Source organism: Oryx dammah, unplaced genomic scaffold, assembly GCF_014754425.2.
Source record: "Oryx dammah isolate SB20612 unplaced genomic scaffold, SCBI_Odam_1.1 HiC_scaffold_2, whole genome shotgun sequence".
NCBI lineage: Eukaryota > Metazoa > Chordata > Mammalia > Artiodactyla > Bovidae > Oryx > Oryx dammah.
The window spans coordinates 72,717,862-72,735,441 of record NW_024070186.1 but is presented as its reverse complement, the minus strand read 5'-3'; the positions used below and the strand labels follow the sequence as shown (position 1 = coordinate 72,735,441).

Here is a 17,580-nt window from a genome sequence, read left to right as displayed (position 1 = left end):
TTGGCAAAATAAAATGCCAAAGGATTAAGAAACAATGTGAGAACTCAACCAAATTCCTATAGTAAGTATAAAATTCAGAGAATAGAATAAATCATTTTTCCTATGAGCTAAGAGATTTCAAATCCAGCAAAAATGAATTTATCAATGATGCTCTTTAGATTCCCCAACACTTTGAGACACATTGATTTCCTCTCTGTGATTCAGACAAATGATGGGAAATCAACTTAACTATATGAGTTGCAATTAATATTGGTAACTCTGGTTTAGGGACCCCTTCTTATCCCTTGGTAAATGGTAAAGTAAATTGCAGATTTGTTCTGATCTGCTCATGGAACTACCTTCACAAATGTAGAATGCGCTTCTATACATCTTTAAACAAAACTGTTCCCAATCTAACCTTTATATCCTGAGAATTCCACAGACATTCAAATGGCTGTCTTAGTAGGTTACAAAGCAGAGTGAAATGTCATATTTAACTTAGGATAGATGAGAACCATGTATAAATACTGCAGTGTGACCTATTTCACTGTTATTATATATATATAAATATATATAATGAAAAGAATAGCCACAGGACTCTGACTCTAACAGGGGAATTGAAAAATAAAGAAGATTTAAATGAATTTTATGTGTATAGGGGAAATTTTTTCTTGTGTATATAAATGAGAAAATATCCTTTAGAACAGCATGATTTCATGTCCTTTTGTCAGCTACTTTGAAAAGATTAAGTGTGAAATCTATTCTTTGGTACTCTGTCTCTCAGAGCAAGAAAACTGTGCTCAATCTCCAGCTAACTTATCTTCTTAAATCATAACTGAAAACCCGTAAATTCAATCTCCATGTTGGTGAGATAAAAGAAATCAATCTAATTACAAGATTCTGACATTATTCATCACTAACTTTTGTACAGTAAAACTCAATTTGACTTTGGATACTCAGAGATGAGTATTAACATATAATATACTCAACTGAATTTTAATAATTTTTCTTACTTTGGTTTGTATTTCTATTTCACTTTCTTATTACTATTCTTAAAGGAGCCTTTATCTGTAGCATTATGGTGCTACTGTAGATATATTACATAACTATTTTTTTTTCTTTTAATTATCTTACTGCTGTTTCTTTCTAGACTATTTTGTTTATGAATCTTAGGAAATTTCCTGCATGATTTTAAAAAATGTTTTTACCTGTTTCCTTTTGAAACTATTAACAGTAAAGAATTGATTTTAATTCTGTAAGGTTGTTCATTTACTTTAAGAATCTTAATTTTCTGTTTTTTCAGATTGAAGATAAAACTTTCCATGTCCTTGGTGATCTTTGCAGTGAGGAAGACTGCACTTATCTGAAATCTTCTGTTAATGGAGTTGCTAGTAAAACTAAGCTAATTATCCTGGAAAACACTATTTACCTATTTTCCATGGTAATGTCTTTATAGTGTTTTATAATAACACTATTGGAGTTTGGGAGAAAATTGTTTGACCAGGAGTATTCCACTGGGAAATTAGAATGATCTGTTTTGGAACTTCCCTGGCAGTCCAGTGGTTAAGACTCTGTGCTTCCAAGGCAGGGGGCATGGTTTTAATCTCTAGTCAGAGATCCTGCATGCCACACAGTGCAGTCAGGGGTATGAGGGCAAACAGCACATCCTGTTTCCTTCTCTCACTGCTGTGACTTTTTGTCTATCCCCCTTTCAGTCTGAATCTTTGTCACATTTCTACCTCTCTATTTCTCCATTCACCCCATTTGTTTTCCCAGATTCTCACTGACAGACACATACCCATTTCTTCCTTTAATTCTCAAATACCCTAAACACTTCCCCTAACCACTGTCCTCCTGGCACTGGGAATCGTGGAGACTTGGGAGGAGGTGGCCATTGTGAGAGGAGTCTGTGGACCAGATGTTCCTTACAGGGGAGGTGCATGTGGGTTAGTGGTGGTCTCTTGGCAGTTGAAGGCTGGTTGAGGTAGGCTTGGCATGGATATGACTAGGAGCTTGTTAGGAGACCTTAGCGTTCTACGTGGGCAAAGAAAGGAAGTGGATTATCAAATTTCCTGTGATCTCTTCAGAGCCTTCTCACACTTGAGAAGCATCTTCCAGACCAGAGTCCCTTGTGATGAGATGCCTTCCGTATTCCAATAATTAAACTGTATATTTGGAATCAAGGATGATCTCATTTTGCAGACATTGTTTTCCATAGTCTATGTGCTATAACAGTATAATGGCAGAGGCAGTTGAGTGGATTGGTGAAAAGCATGAGTTCTGGTTCGTGACATTGTACAGGAGTCAGTGATCAAGGACATCCCTAAGAAAAAGAAATGCAAAAAGGCAAAATGGTTGTCTGAGGAGGCCTTACAAATAGCTATGAAAAGAAGAGAAGCAAAAAGCAAAGTAGAAAAGGAAAGATGTACCCATTTGAATGCAGAGTTCCAAAGAATAGCAAAGAGAGATAAGAAAGCCTTCCACAGTGATCAATGCAGAGAAACAGAGGAAAACAATAGAATGGGAAAGGCTAGGGATCTCTTCAAGAAAATTAGAGGTACCAAGGGAACATGTCATGCAAAGATGGGCACAATAAAGGACAGAAATGGTATGGGCCTCACAGATGCAGAAGATATTAAGAGGTGGCAAGAATACACAGAAGAACTGTACAAAAAAGACCTTCACAACCCAGATAATCACGATGGTACAATCACTCACCTAGAACCAGACATCCTGGAATGTGAAGTCAAGTGGGCCTTAGGAAGCATCACTACGAACAAAGCTTGTGGAGGTGATGGAATTCCAGTTGAGCTGTTTCAAATCCTCAAAGATGATGCTGTGAAAATGCCACATTCAATATGTCAGCAAATTTGGAAAACTCAGCAATGGCCACAGGACTGGAAAAAGTTAATTTTCATTCCAGTCCCAAACAGAGGTAATGCCAAAGAATGCTCAAACTACCACACAGTTGCACTCGTCTCACACGCTAGCAAAGTGATGCTGAAAATTCTCCAAGCCAGGTTTCAACAGTACATGATCCATGAACTTCCAGATGTTCAAGCAGGATTTAGAAAAGGCAGAGGAACCAGAGATCAAATTGCCAACATCCTTTGGATCATCAAAAAAGCAAGAGAGTCCCAGAAAAACATCGTCTTCTGCTTTATTAACTACGCCAAAGCCTTTGACTATGTGGATCACAACAAACTGTGGAAGATTCTGAAAGAGATAGGAATACCAGATCGCCTGACCTCCCTCCTGAGAAATCTGTATACAGGTGAGGAAGCAACAGTTAGAACTGGACATGGAACAACAGACTGGTTCCAAATAGGAAAAAGAGTACTTCAAGGCTGTATATTGTCACCCTGTTTATTTAACTTATATGCAGTTAAGAGAAACACTGGGCTGGAAGAAGCACAAACTAGAATCAAGACTGCCGGGAGAAATACCAATAACCTCAGATATGCAGATGACACCACCCTTATGGCAGAAAGTGAAGAAGAACTAAAGAGCTTGATGAAAATGAAAGAGGAGAGTGAAAAAGTTGGCTTAAAGCTCAACATTCAGAAAACTAAGATCATGGCATCTGGTCCCATCATTTAAAAGCAAATAGATGGGGAAACAGTGGAAACAGTGACAGACTTTATTTTTTGAGCTCCAAAATCACTGCAGATGGTGACTGTAGCCATGAAATTAAAAGATGCTTACTCCTTAGAAGAAAAGTTACGACCAACCTAGACAGTATATAAAAAGCAGAGACATTACTTTGCCAACAAAGGTCCATCTAGTCAAAGGTATGGTTTTTCTAGTAGTCATGTATGGATGTGAGAGTTGGACTATAAAGAAAGCTGAGTGCTGAAGAATTGATGCTTTTGGACTGTGGTGTTGGAGAAAAACTCTTGAGAGTCCCTTGGGCTGCAAGGAGATCCAACCAGTCCCTCCTAAAGGAAATCAGTCCTGAATATTCATTGGAAGGACTGATGCTGAAGCTGAAGCTGCAATACTTTGGCCACCTGTTGCGAAGAGGTGACTCATTGGAAAAGACCCTGATGCTGGGAAAGATTGAGGGCAGGAGGAGAAGGGGACAACAGAGGATGAGATGGTTGGATGGCATCAGCGACTCAATGGACATCAGTTTGAGTAAACTCCTGGAGTTGGTGATGGACAGGGAGGCCTGGCGTGCTGCAGTCCATGGGGTTGCAAAGAGTCGGACATGACTGAGCGACTGAACTGAACTGAACTGAACTGGAGAGTTCTGAAGTGTGAAGCTGTTTGCTTTCAAATCCTGGCCCTACCAGCATCTGCTTGACCTTGAGCAAGTTAAACTCTCTAGGTTTTAGTTCTCCCATTTGTAAACAGGAATAAGTAACAATACCCACCTCATAACGTTATTGAGACCATCAGGGATGTTTTATATATTTCTTAAGAAGAGTTCCTGGCTTAGACTAAGGACCTGAGAGTGGAGATGCTATTAAAACTGGCTTGTAGACAGTGGCTGTCTTTCACCAACAGTTATGTACTTAAGGGCTTCCCTGGTGGCTCAGATGGTAAAGCGTCTGCCCGCAATGCAGGAGACCTGAGTTCAATCCCTGGGTCGGGAAGACCCCCTGGAGAAGGAAATGGCAACCCACTCCAGTACTCTTGCCTGGAAAATTCCATGGACAGAGGAGCCTTGTAAGCTACAGTCCACGGGGTCACAAAGAGTTGGGCATGACTGAGCAACATCACTTCACTTCACTTTTATGTACTTAATTCTTTTAATCCCCTCTGTAGTATGTATGCCATTACTTCTTTATAGTGGAAATCAAGACTGAAAGGGGTTTAGTAATTTGCTCAAGAATTCAGTTGGTAAAGAATCCACCTGCAATGCAGGAGATCCTGGTTCAATTCCTGGCTCAGGAAGATCTGCTGGAGAAGGGATAGGCTACCTGCTCCAGTATTCTTGGGCTTCCCTTGTGGCTCAGCTGGTAAAGAATCCACCTGCAATGTGGGAGACCTGGGTTTGATCCCTGGCTTGGGAAGATCCCCTGGAGGAGGGAAAGGGTACCCACTCCAGTATTCTGGCCTGGAGAATACCATGGAGGGTCACAAAGAGTTGGACATAACTGAGCAATTTTCACAAAGCTAGTTAGAACCCTGGTATTAAATATGACTAATATTTAACAAATAGCTTGAAAATAATTATCACCTCAGGCCTCTTCATAAAACTACAGCGATAAGATCTTAATTTCAATTCTAATTTATGTTATAAATATATATCCTGTAAATATCATTTCTGTTTATAGGATGGAAGTATTCAGATTGGCATTCCGGTTCCCCGATACTTGTCTTCAGCAAGCTCAGGAGAAGCCCAAGGGGGTGCTGTAGCTCCTATGACTGGAACTATTGAAAAGGTATTGACGAATGTATGTAGAATAAATGTCTTTGTTGAACTTTGTTGTATATATCCTTCTCCCCCTCTCTAAATCTTGTTCTTTGGAAAGTATCCATTTCAAGAAAACAAGAAGATCTATCAAAGATTCAAGTTCTCTATTATAGTCTTCAGTGAATCATAAATTTACCTAATTTATGATAAGGACTTTTCTTTGAAGTGAGAATTCCATCAAAGTACAAATAACCCAGGTTGTCTTTAGTTGACTAAAATGGAACATTCACCAAGCATTATCCCAAATTTGAAAGGTATTAGTGAAGAACAATGTGTTTGGTGTTGAATGCAGTATATATTCAGATATGAGATCCATACTGATAATGACTTCCAGTGGTGGAAGATCAGTAGTCTCCTTTTATATACAATAGAGTCCCTTCAACTGCACTTAAGTCATAAAAATCCTTGGTACCAACAAACAGAAGAAGAAAACAACTACTTAAATAGTGTGAATGATTTCACCCACCACTCCTGTCTAGAAATGTTTGCCCCAGAAGGGCAGTTGACTGGGGAACTTGCACTTGCCTTTCACTCATTCAGTCTCAGTTCCCAACAGGCCTCTCGTAATATGGGCATCCCTACACAGGGTTTACGATGAAAGTTGCATTTTTTCCCCCCATAATTGGCCTAAACCCAGATTATTGATTTCATCGAATACTACTAAACTATTACTCAACATTGGGTGATCGAGGGGCTTTGAGACGTGTTTCTCAGTTTTCACAATTTTGCCTGAACACATTGACTTCAGAACCTAATTCTACTGTGTGATGTTTCTAAAAACTACTTAAAACCATGTTAACCAAGAAGATAGTAAAACCATATGGTATATGATTTAATTTATACTTGAAAAAAGGAAAATAGAGATTTTTTTCTGGGTTGCCAACCAGTTTAATTCTTTTAACAACCTAGAAACAGAAAGCCAGGCAAGACCCTGCACTCTGCCTATCATGAAGACATTTAAGTGTAGTACAGGCATACCGTAGAGATACTACAGTATCTCTACTTGTGAGGTTCTCTACCACCAAGTACAGTACAGCAAGTCACATGAATTTCTTGGTTTCCCGGTGCATATAGAAGTTACGATTACACTGTAGTCTGTCAAGTGTGCAATAGCATCATGTCTAGAAAAAAAACAATGTACATACCGTAATTAAAAAATACTTAGATATATGTGTAACTGAATCACTTTGCTGTACACCTGAAACTAACACAACATTGTAAATCAACTATATGCCAATATAAAATAAAATTTTTAAAAAATCTTTATTGCTGAGAAATGCTAACCATCATCACTGATCTCAGTGAGTTATAATCTTTTTACTGGTGGAGAAATACTGAAATATTGCAAGAATTACCAAAATGTGGCACTGAGGCACAAAGTGAGCAAATGCTGTTGGGAAAATGGCACCCATAGACTTGCTTGATGAAGTTGCCACAAACCTTCAATCTCCTAAAAAAAAGGAAAAAAAAAGCATTATGTGTGAAGCACAATAAAGCAACATGGGCCTATAGTCCTTCCCTGTTGGTGATATGTCTTGTCTGTCTGTCCCTGAGAAAACAAAAAGATCTTGAAATATGTAGAGTGTATTCATCTGATTCAAGGAAAACTAGATGAGGGGTGGCGAAGGTGGGGAGCTAAGGAGTGAGCCCACTGGTGACAGTGCCTGCACTGCCAGGCTGACCTGCGGGTTTCTGATTTGTGCCAGTGTGTTTGTCTTTGGCAGACAAGACAAGCACGTAGACACACACTTCTCCTCTGTACGTTTGTTTACCAACTCTGTGCACCACAAATCAGGTGTATAATTTGCCCAATTGTCAGACCACATGTAGACCATCACAAAGGACCTCTGTTTATAAATATTAACCTGTCACTCTGAATCTCTAGGTATTTGTGAAAGCTGGAGACAGAGTGAAAGCTGGAGACTCTCTGATGGTTATGATTGCCATGAAAATGGAAGTAAGTGAAATCATGGGTTCACTTGCCAAGTAAACTTTGGGAGCTATCAGTCCCAATTTTTCTTTTGTCTTATGTCGTAAGTTAAGACCATTTTAAATATCAGGGGGAAAAAAAGTCCTTCCCCAGTCCAGTTGAATTGGGGTTTCCTGTAGGGGAGCCCCAGGATCAGTAGTTTTTAAAAAGCTTCCCAGCTGAGAATCTACTGTGAAGCTTGGGCTGAGAATTACTAGCTAATCCAGAGCTTCCCACCCACTCCAGTGTTCTTGCCTGGAGAATCCCAGGGACGGGGGAGCCTGGTGGGCTGCCGTCTATGGGGTCACACAGAGTTGGGCACGACTGACGTGACTTAGCAGCAGCAGCAGTAGCAGCAGCCAGAGCTTCCCAGTTATTGACCTTGAATGGTTTACAGGTGTATCAAGGTAATGACTCCTCTCAACCCCCAAGTGCACCATAAACATGTTTTTATTTTCTCTGTGTGCTGTGATGTGAGGAAGGTCAGGAAGCACTGAAACATGACAAAACATCAAAACAGCTGACTTCATTTTTTACTCTTCCTGTGTCTTGACTTGGTGTGTGCTCAACCCTCGTTAGTATCACAGCCATCGTCTGTCATGCCTTGTGTCTCTACAGCATACCATAAAGGCACCAAAGGAGGGCACGGTCAAGAAGGTATTCTACAAAGAAGGTTCTCAGGCCAACAGACACGCTCCTTTAGTCGAGTTTGAGGAAGAAGACTCTGACAAAAGGGAAGCAAATTAAACGCCATCAAATAAACAGCCAGTTAAGCAACATGTTCAGTACAGTATCCACACCAAAAAGAGAAAGTGCCTTCCTGCTTTTCTCGGGATCTGACGACTAGCACTTTTACTAAATGATTGTATGATTCTGCTTAAAACCCTTTCATGTTTAAAAATCATGTACTTGGGTCACAAATACAATAGATTCTCTTCAAAATATTTCATACTAATAAAATTAAAGGATACTTTTTAAATTGGGAGACAGTATCGTTTGTTTTTGCCTCAAATATTTTATCATGTATCGTGTTTAGGTGGGTGGGCAGCAACTTGATCAAAAGAGAACTGAGAGAAAAGGTCACTGAACTAAATGAGTATCTCCCAGTCACAGTCAGGACAAAAACAAACATTAACATATTTCAGAGACAAATGCCATAGCACTAAACTCAACCTAAGAGTTTTTTGCCAAAGAGTAGCTTCTTGGGCAGTTTAAAGGCTTGGATGTTATTTGTTTCTTGTTTTTGTGATTGGAAAGTTTCTATCCAGACTGCCTTTGCCTTTATTGTACTTGCTAAGCTTGTACAAATTTATATACACACTCTTAAGCTCTTGTGTATATGTATTTTATGCACATATATATATTTAAATTATATGCTGGAATATAATTTTTCTAGAAACACACTTTCAAGCCTCTGTAATTTTCAGGTAGCTACTGAAGTGTTAAATATTTGTTGATTTGAGTTCTAGCTGCACACATGAGACTGCATTAAATGTTGTAGAGACTACAGTGAAATTTTAAAATATGGTCTTTGTACTTTAAGATGCTGATGACTTAATTGGGAAAATAAGACATAATCATGTGAAACGTTATGTGGAAAACAATCAGATCCAAAATTAAGTTCCATTGTCAAGAGAGTGGTGAGAAAGGTACTAGGTACTGAATTTGGAAATGCTGAGTTCCCAAGTAAATCTGATCACACAGTAGTTAGAACATCCATTTTTCCAACAAGGCAGCAAGAAACTCAATACACTAAGACGTGGGTCTGGGTGAAGGTTGATGGCTTATGATGTGCAGAATACAGGTCTTTAGGAGTTGGGAGAAGAGACTTCAGTGGGCAGGTGTGCTCAGGGTAGGTTTCTTTAAGGAAGGAGAACCCAAGGGCAGTAGCAGGAGTGCATGGAAATTATACACTAGAAGGAGCAGAGCCTACACTGTTGAAAATGAGCAAGTTGGGTTCTATATTCAGGAGCAAAGCTGCATAACTGGAGAGGGAGGTGCTGGGATGGGTGAGTAGGGACAATAAGAGATAAAGTATGAAATTTAGGTTGGGACCAGAAGCTAACTGGCATGGAATGGCAGGTTTAGATTTTATCTTGCAAGTTGTAGTTACACTGAATTATTTTTCATCAGGGAAAGCAGTGATTTTGGAAAATTTTATCTGGCTTATTAGAGTCTGTTTAAAAAAATTTTTGACATTATTTCATAAGGGTGAACATTTGTATACCTTATGACCTAACATCCCAGTTCAGAAATGCACAAACACACTTGTGCACCAAGAATGTTGATAGCCATGTTACCCATAATAGCAAAGCGTTGGAAAGGATCCGAGTTGGTTGGCAGGAGAAGGAATAAATCACTGTGGTATGGCACACAGTGGAATACTATGTAACAGCAAAATAAACAAGAGCATTAACATGGATGAATTTTGAATTCATAATAGTGAAATAGCATGTACCAGGAGATATACACAGTATGGTACTATCTTTACAGACTTGCAAAATCAACTAGGTTCATATATATATATATATAATAAATTTTTTAAATTAAGGTATGGTTGATTTATAATCTGTTAGTTTCAGGTATATAGCAAAGTGGTTCAGTTTTATATCTATTATTTTCAGATTCTTTTCCATTATAGGTTATTATAGATTATTGGATATAGTTCCCTGTACTATACAGTAAGTCCTTGTTGCTTATCTATTTTATGTATAATAGTTTATATCTGTTAATCCCATGCTCCTAGTTTACCCTCCCCCACCATTTCCCCTTTAATAAAACATTCTTTAAAAAGTAGAATTAAAAATTAAAGACAGTGATTAGCTCCAGATAATTAAGCAAGGGGTTGACATGTATGAAGTATGTACAGGTAGATGCAGGTTACTGTTTAGTGTTCTCCTTGTACAGCTGGATGTTTGGTTGATCATATACATTACATATGATTCAAATAATATTTTAGAAAATTTATTCTGGCAGTAATTTGCAAGTTGGATGGAAGAGGAAAGGACTAGAGGCTGGAAAACCAGTTAAGAAGAGGTGCTTACAGATAGACAGTCATGAGAAAGTAAAGGAAGAGCCCATCAAAACCAGGGCTTTTTTTGGTGGTGCCACAGAGCTCTCAGCAATGAAAGCGTTGAATCCTAATCACTGGACCACCAGGGACTATCCTAAATCAGTGCTTTTAACTGTACTTTTGGCAACACAGCGTTTTCCTTTGTGTAAACAAAACTTCCTCTTTTGACCAGAGGGAAGAGCAAAGGTGCTTTGGTAGAAATTTGGGGTTGCTGTATGACCCCTTCATACCCTTCAGGGGCACAAGACAAAGTTATTCTCTATTTCATGGTGGAGGAGCTCTGTGGATCACAAGTAATGATGTGTAGAGAAGGAATTGGAAGCCAGCTACCACAGTTACCCATATATTGGGGAGATTCTTTGAGATCATCGCTGTGGTGCTGTGTGAGCAGTTCCTTTGCACATGACTACATCTATTTCTTCTAAAACACTTGGGGCATTTGCTGTATACCCGGGCTTCTGAAAGCAAAGATGGTAAAAAATGGTTTTTGCCCTTGCCTCAATTAACGGGAAACAAGATCCAGCTGTATCCAGTAATGTACTGTAATTGATGGTAAGTAGTATAATATGCTTGGGCACCAGGTGCCCTCAGGGGGGAGGGTCAAGTGACTGGAGTAATAAATTCTGCTTTGGGTCAGGAAGCTGAGGGAGCAGCAGCGACATTTGAACCAGCCTTTGGAGGAAAGCCATTTGCCAGACGCAGAAAGAAGGTAAGACCAGGCCATTGCAGGCTAAGGAACTAGCAGGGCTAATAATAACAGCGAGGTGTGAAAGTGCACACTGCTTGGGGCACAGAGAGATCCAGCAGGGGCTGGGCCATGGGGGGCGTGGCCGAGCGGGGCTGCCCATCTGGGGACGGGCTCTGTTCTGAACGCAGTTGGGAGCCCTGGAGATTTTCAAACAGACAGGTTTTTCAGAGTTATTTCTGGCCACAGTCTGGAATATAGATTGGAAAGTGGAAAGAGGCTGGAGACAGAGAGTCCGAAAGAGGCACCAAATATGGAAGCCTGCCTCGGGGGGAGGGGGGTCCATGTTCATGTCTCCTTGACCTCAAAGTAGGTCTTTTTTGGGTAAGATCCATTTGTAGGCATGGATCAAAACCTGGGCCATATCGTTAGTTGGAAGAAAGCTGTTTGCTACCTTATCTTTGATGATAACATTCTGGATGCAGTGTGTTTTAGGACTGTAATAACCAAGAAAACAAAATTTCAGAGCCCTGATGGTTGCTTTGTAACCATTGAGGAAGACAGTGTTGTAGACAAAACAGCTTTGGAGTTACGGTTCCTGCATTCACGTCCTAGCCTGACCACTTACTGGCGTATCTTGGGCATGTCCTTCAACTTCTCTGAGCTCTGCCTGTGAATGAGGGTAGTAGCACTACCTCCCAGAGTTGTTGTGAAGATTAAATGAGAAAATATAGAGGCTGACTATAGCACTGTGCTTGAAACATCATTTATATTCACCTGGCAGTTACTAGTGATTTCTAACTTCAGTTACTGCATAAGAGCAATTAAGAAACTGCACTAAATTAAGCCCAGCTGATTATTCTTGCCAGCAAAATTCCCAGGACCTGTGGTGGGGGAATAATCCTGCCTGGTCATGCATCACTCTGTCCCCTCTCTCCACTCCCTCAGCTCTAGCCCTCTCCAGGGTCAGCCAGGCACCTGTTGACCTCAGGCGGACTGGTGCTGTCAGAGGAAGCCTCCATCAGCCCCTCCCTCTACAACAGTTAGCTGCCAGGCTGGCATGTCCCAGAGCCTGTCTGCCTGCTAACGGGACAACAGTGCTTCCAGAAGCAGCTTGCCTCTTGCGCAAAGGCTAGGCCTGGACCTGCTCCACCATCCGCATCAGTTGTCACTCATGTTTGTGGCTGGTACTTGGAGGGGAAATCTTGGTATCTGGCTGAAGCCTGTTTGAGTGGGCATTACCATTCCACTGGGCAGCATTGTAGAGAGGGCTCTTACTTAATTCAGCTATCTTTTCCCCCCATTATCACTGACTTGTCTTCTCTTGCACAAGTACCATTTTTGACTCCCCAGTGGTTCCCTTAGGAATATTGGGTGTTGGAATGTGCATCTATGTTCTGCCTACACATAGCACTTCTGCTGTTGCCGTTAAAATATTTACAGTGTTGATAGTAATAGTTTACATTTGTTTCACCTTTCATCAGAGGATCTCAAAAAGCACTCCTAGATATTCACACTAAGCTTCAAAATACCCAGGAAGAGGAAAATGTGATTTAAACTGCATGGTGAGACTGGAGGAGATGACTGTCCCAAGTGCTTTGCTCCAAGCCCAGAGCAGGGAGTCTTGGGTCATTAGTCCCTTCCTGCTAATGACACCCTGCTCCCTGAGGGCTGGCCCCAGGGAGCTGCAGCCTTGGGGTTAGTAGTCTAACTACTAATTCAGAGTCTGGGTAGACTCAGAGTCTGAGTCTCAGAGTATAAGTTAGACTGTACTCAGTATAGGGCATCCCAGGAGGCCCTGCTCACAACTCCCAAAGTCTCTGGATGGGTAGGAGCTGTCTTGCCTATCCACCCTCACACCCTGTGAGTAACCCTGGAGACACTATTTCTTCTGCGAGAGCCTGGACCATTAGCAGATATCATAGCCCTGCTGCTGCTGCTGCTACTGCTGCTAAGTCGCTTCAGTCATTTCCGACTCTGTGTGACCCCATAGACGGCAGCCCACCAGGCTTCCCCGTCCCTGGGATTCTCCAGGCAAGAAGAGTGGAGTGGGTTGCCATTTCCTTCTCCAATGCATGAAAGGAAAAGTGAAAGTGAAGTCGCCCAGTTGTGTCCAACCCTCAGTGACCCCATGGACTACAGCCTACCAGGCTCTTCTGTCTATGGGATTTTTCAGGCAAGAGTACTGGAGTGGGGTGCCATTGCCAGCGACGATTACCCTGTCTGCCTGACATTTGTCTCCCCATCTGCTGGATCCCAGGAAGCAGAATGCCTTGGTGCCTCTAATCCGGACTCAGTCTCCACTGTGTTGCCCTCCCTGAAGACTCCAACCGCAGCCTGTATGTAACTTCCTCCCTCCCAAGATGGCTAACATTCTCTGTTCTTACCACTGCTGGTTAGCATTTTCCTAAACCCTTTGATTACATTTGAAATAACTCTCATTCCACATACACCACTCCCACCACCAGAAAAAAATTCTCAAAATCACTAACAACAACAAAGCTAACCTGGGACGTCTCTGTCTTCCCAGTTGTTTTTATTTCTTTTTCATTACCTCCTATATCATAAAAGCCATATGGTTTTCTCCATTACTAAAAGTAGGCTTCATGTTAATTTTCATGCAGACTGGCACCTGCCTAAGTTTGTTCCTGTTACATATTTGGCCACACACAGAGCTTCCTTTTTTGATGTCTCCATCTAAACAGACTTCTCATCCACAGTTGCCCTCGATCTTCCCTGCTCCTCTCTCAGAACTGACCCCTGCTGAGGTCATTCCATTCAATTGTATATGCAAGATAAGCCATGTAAATATTATTAGTCTCTTCTCAAATAAATATTTAATTTTGGAACATCTACTTTTGCTTTATTGACTACGACAAAGCCTTTGACTGTGTGGATCACAACAAACTGTGGAAAAATCTGTATGCAGGTCAAGAAGCAAGTTAGAACTGGATATGGAACAACAGACTGGTTCCAAATCGGGAAAGGAGTACATCAAGGCTGTGTATTGTCACCCTGCCTATTTAACTTACATGCAGAGTACATCATGAGAAATGCTGGGCTGGATGAAGCACAAGCTGGAATCACGACTGCCAGGAGAAATATCAATAACCTCAGATAGGCAGATGACACCACCCTTATGGCAGAAAGTGAAGAAGAACTAAAGAGCCTCTTGATGAAAGTGAAAAAGGAGAGTGAAAAAGTTGGCTTAAAACTCAACATTCAGAAAACTAAGATCATGGCATCTGGTCCCATCACTTCAAGGCAAATAGATGGGGAGACAATGGAAACAGTTATTTTTGGGGCTTCAAAATCACTGCAGATGGTGACTGCAGCCATGAAATTAAAAGATGCTTGCTCCTTGGAAGAAAAATTATGACCAACCTAGACAGCATAGAAAAAGCAAAGACATTACTTTGCCAACAAAGGTCTGTCTAGTCAAAGGTATGATTTTTCCAGTGGTCATGTATGGATGTGAGAGTTGGACTATAAAGAAAGCTGAGTGCCAAAGAATTGATGCTTTTGAACTATGGTGTTGGAGAAGACGAGAGTCACTTGGACTGCAAGGAGAGCCAACCAGTCCATCCTAAAGGAAGTCAGTCCAGAATATTCATTGGAAGGACTGATACTGAAGCTGAAACTCCAATACTTTGACCACCTGAAGTGAAGAATGACTCATTGGAAAAGACCCTAATGCTGGGAAAGATTGAGGGCAGGAGGAGAAGGGGACAACAGAGGATGAGATGGTTGGATGGCATTGCTAACGCAATGGACATGAGTTTGAGTAAACTCTGGGAGTTGATGATAGGGAGGCCTGGCGTGCTGCAGTCCATGGGGTCACAAAGAGTCAGACATGACTGAGCAACTGAACTGACTTTCACATCTGTAAAATAACTCAGGAAATGTGCCTCAGACACTGTTATCTAGGTACTCCAGAGAGGAGCTAAAGTAGAGCATATGGGAGAGGGGTCTTTCCCCCGAAGTACCCATAGGGTCTTTCTCAGTTATACTCTTACTTATTTTCTAAAAACCTTTCCTCCTTGGCTGAGTATCTTTTCATGCTTTCAGATCTCCACCCAGAGAACTTAATGGTACCAGGGCCCTCATGTTTGCTTGACCAGAGGATCCCAGTCATGCAACTGGCCAGATGCCTTTAAAAACTTAGTGTGACTTAAGGTGGAATTGGAACCTTGGAAATAAAAACTGTTCTATTCAGAATGGGGTTAACATTAAAATATCCTCCAAACAAACCAATCCTCTGATGGCCTCATTTCTAGAATAAGATTATCCACTTGAAGCCTTAATAGAAATACCATGTTTCAATATTGACAAGGAATTTGTTAATTTCCCAGTTGAAAACTGTGGGATTGGACACTAGATGGAAGCAATGAGGTCTGCAGTTCTCAGAGATTTATAATCCTTGACTTTGGAAACATCTGATATTTGGGACAAAATGTAGGTAGATTCAGTAACAGTTTAGGTCTTCTAAGCAGAAAGGTAGGTTTTCACCCTCTTCCTGGAGAATGTGGAAACAGAATAAGGGAAAACATAGGACTTACCAAGGCCAGCATTTCACTTATAAAACTGAAAGAATTAAATTTTAAGACAATTTCTTTAACTCTTAACTTTTAAAAATGTTTATTTCTTGTATATTTTGCATAATTTTATTATTTGCTAATGTAATTCTCAATCCCTGGGTCAGGAAGATTCTCTGGAGGGGAAAATGTCAACCCATGCCAGTATCCTCACCTGAAAAATCCCATGGACAGAGGAGCCTGGTGGGCTACAGTCCACGGGGTTGCAAAGAATCAGATACGACTGAGCACAAACACCTACCTATGGGCAAAAGTATTTGTCCCTTCCTCCAACAGAATAACATACACATGTGCCCAGAAATTTGATTTTGTTATTAAAAGTGGTTTGATCTCTTAGAGATACTAAGAGAACCCGCAGAAAAATATATCAATACCTTAATTATTTTTTTATTCACAGTGAGAAATGTATTTGTCACAAATCAGAATACGTGTATTGATTTGACTGGTGTGTTTCTCCTGGTGTGAAAAACACTTGGAAGCCAAATTATAATATTGAGTCGTCTTGTTGAGCAAGAACCCAGAAGAAAGGAGTTTGTTGCATGGTAAAGGACCTGACAATTTGATGCATCTCTCTCCACAAAAGCAATGCATACTGTTGGCTCCAAAGCCCCAAAAGGTTGAAGACAAGCTACCAATCTTCTCCCCTGGGATTTCCCACTTAAAATTTTTTCATTTGCTCATTCCTATTTTTTTTTAATATATTCTTTCTTTGGATTTGTTAATACCACCATTAGCCTGTTTTCCCTAAACTTTCCTGATAAGAATCACTTGGAGCACTTGACGAGAATAGGTTTCTGAATAAATTTCTAAAGGAAAGGACTGCCATTCTGCATAGTTAACAAAGGCCCCAGGAAGGTTTGGGAGTGACAAGTTAGTCCAGTGCACCTGTGTACTGTTCTTACAAGCCACTGTAGATTCTGATCCCACTGGTCTAGAGAGGGCCCGAGATTCGCCACTCCTAACAGACTCCCAGGCACCTAGCCAGGGGATCGCATTTTGAATAGCATGCCTCAGTGGTTCTCAGAAAGCCTGCCAGGCCAGCAAAGTGGACAACAGCTGAGGACCTCTTAGAAATACAAAGTCTCAGCCCCATCCTACACCTACAGAATCAGAAACTCTGGGAAGGGGACCCAGCCATGTGTTTTAACAAGGTCTCCAGGTAAGAGTTTGATACACCTTAAAATTCAGTAAGCACAGATCTAGAGTTATGCTTAGCTGCTTTTTACTGCTTCTGATCAGGAAACTATTTCATTTGAGATGAACTTTTGTGTGTTTCTCACTTTCTTCATCTGTCTACATTTAGATAGTTTAACTCCATTTGAGGTGGTGACTAGCTAGCACCATTGTAAAGGGTTCAGGAAGTATTGGCAAGAAAGTAATGGTGGAGTATTTGAGGGGAGTTTGTTCCTTCTTCTTTTTACATTTGATTTTTTAAAGATCACTGAAGAAAGCAGTTTGTATTAATACAAGGTAATGGGTTGTGCATGCATGCTCAGTTACTCAGTTGTGTCTGACTCATTGTGACCCCATGGACTGTAGCCCACCAGGCTCCTCTGTCCATGGGATTCTCCAGGCAAGAACACTGGAGTGGGTTGCCATTTCATTCTCCAGTGGATCTTCCTGATCTAGGAATCGAACCAGCGTCTTCTGCATTAGCAGGTGGATTCTGTTACAACTGAGCCACCTTAGATTGTCAATACAAATCCATAAAGGGACCAAAACTCCGACAACACGTGTAAGTGAAGTAACTGAAGTTCATGGAGGAGGTCTGACCTCAGAAAGTAATTGTTTTGCAGCTCTACCCAGTTGGTGCCAGATCAGGTGGGAATGTGGGCCCAGAAGTGGGCACATCTTTGA

The 17,580-nt window shown here is 41.0% G+C and overlaps 1 protein-coding gene across 5 annotated transcripts in view; it reads left to right on the top strand.

The window, feature by feature from the left end:
* The window catches only part of MCCC1 (methylcrotonoyl-CoA carboxylase 1), a 55,301-nt gene extending 46,946 nt beyond the window's left edge, over positions 1–8,355 (top strand). For 2 of the 5 annotated variants that reach the window (XM_040251700.1, XM_040251701.1), the window contains 4 exons: positions 1,283–1,420; positions 5,262–5,369; positions 7,287–7,358; positions 7,989–8,349. In XM_040251700.1, coding sequence (XP_040107634.1) covers positions 1,283–1,420; positions 5,262–5,369; positions 7,287–7,358; positions 7,989–8,117 — 447 coding nt within the window. In that variant the 3' untranslated portion in view covers positions 8,118–8,349. Of the gene's footprint in view, positions 1–1,282; positions 1,421–5,261; positions 5,370–7,286; positions 7,616–7,743 lie in introns of all 5 variants that reach the window. The other 3 variants (XR_005723115.1, XM_040251702.1, XR_005723116.1) reach the window with 3 other exon arrangements.
* Positions 8,356–17,580: the final 9,225 nt, after the last annotated feature.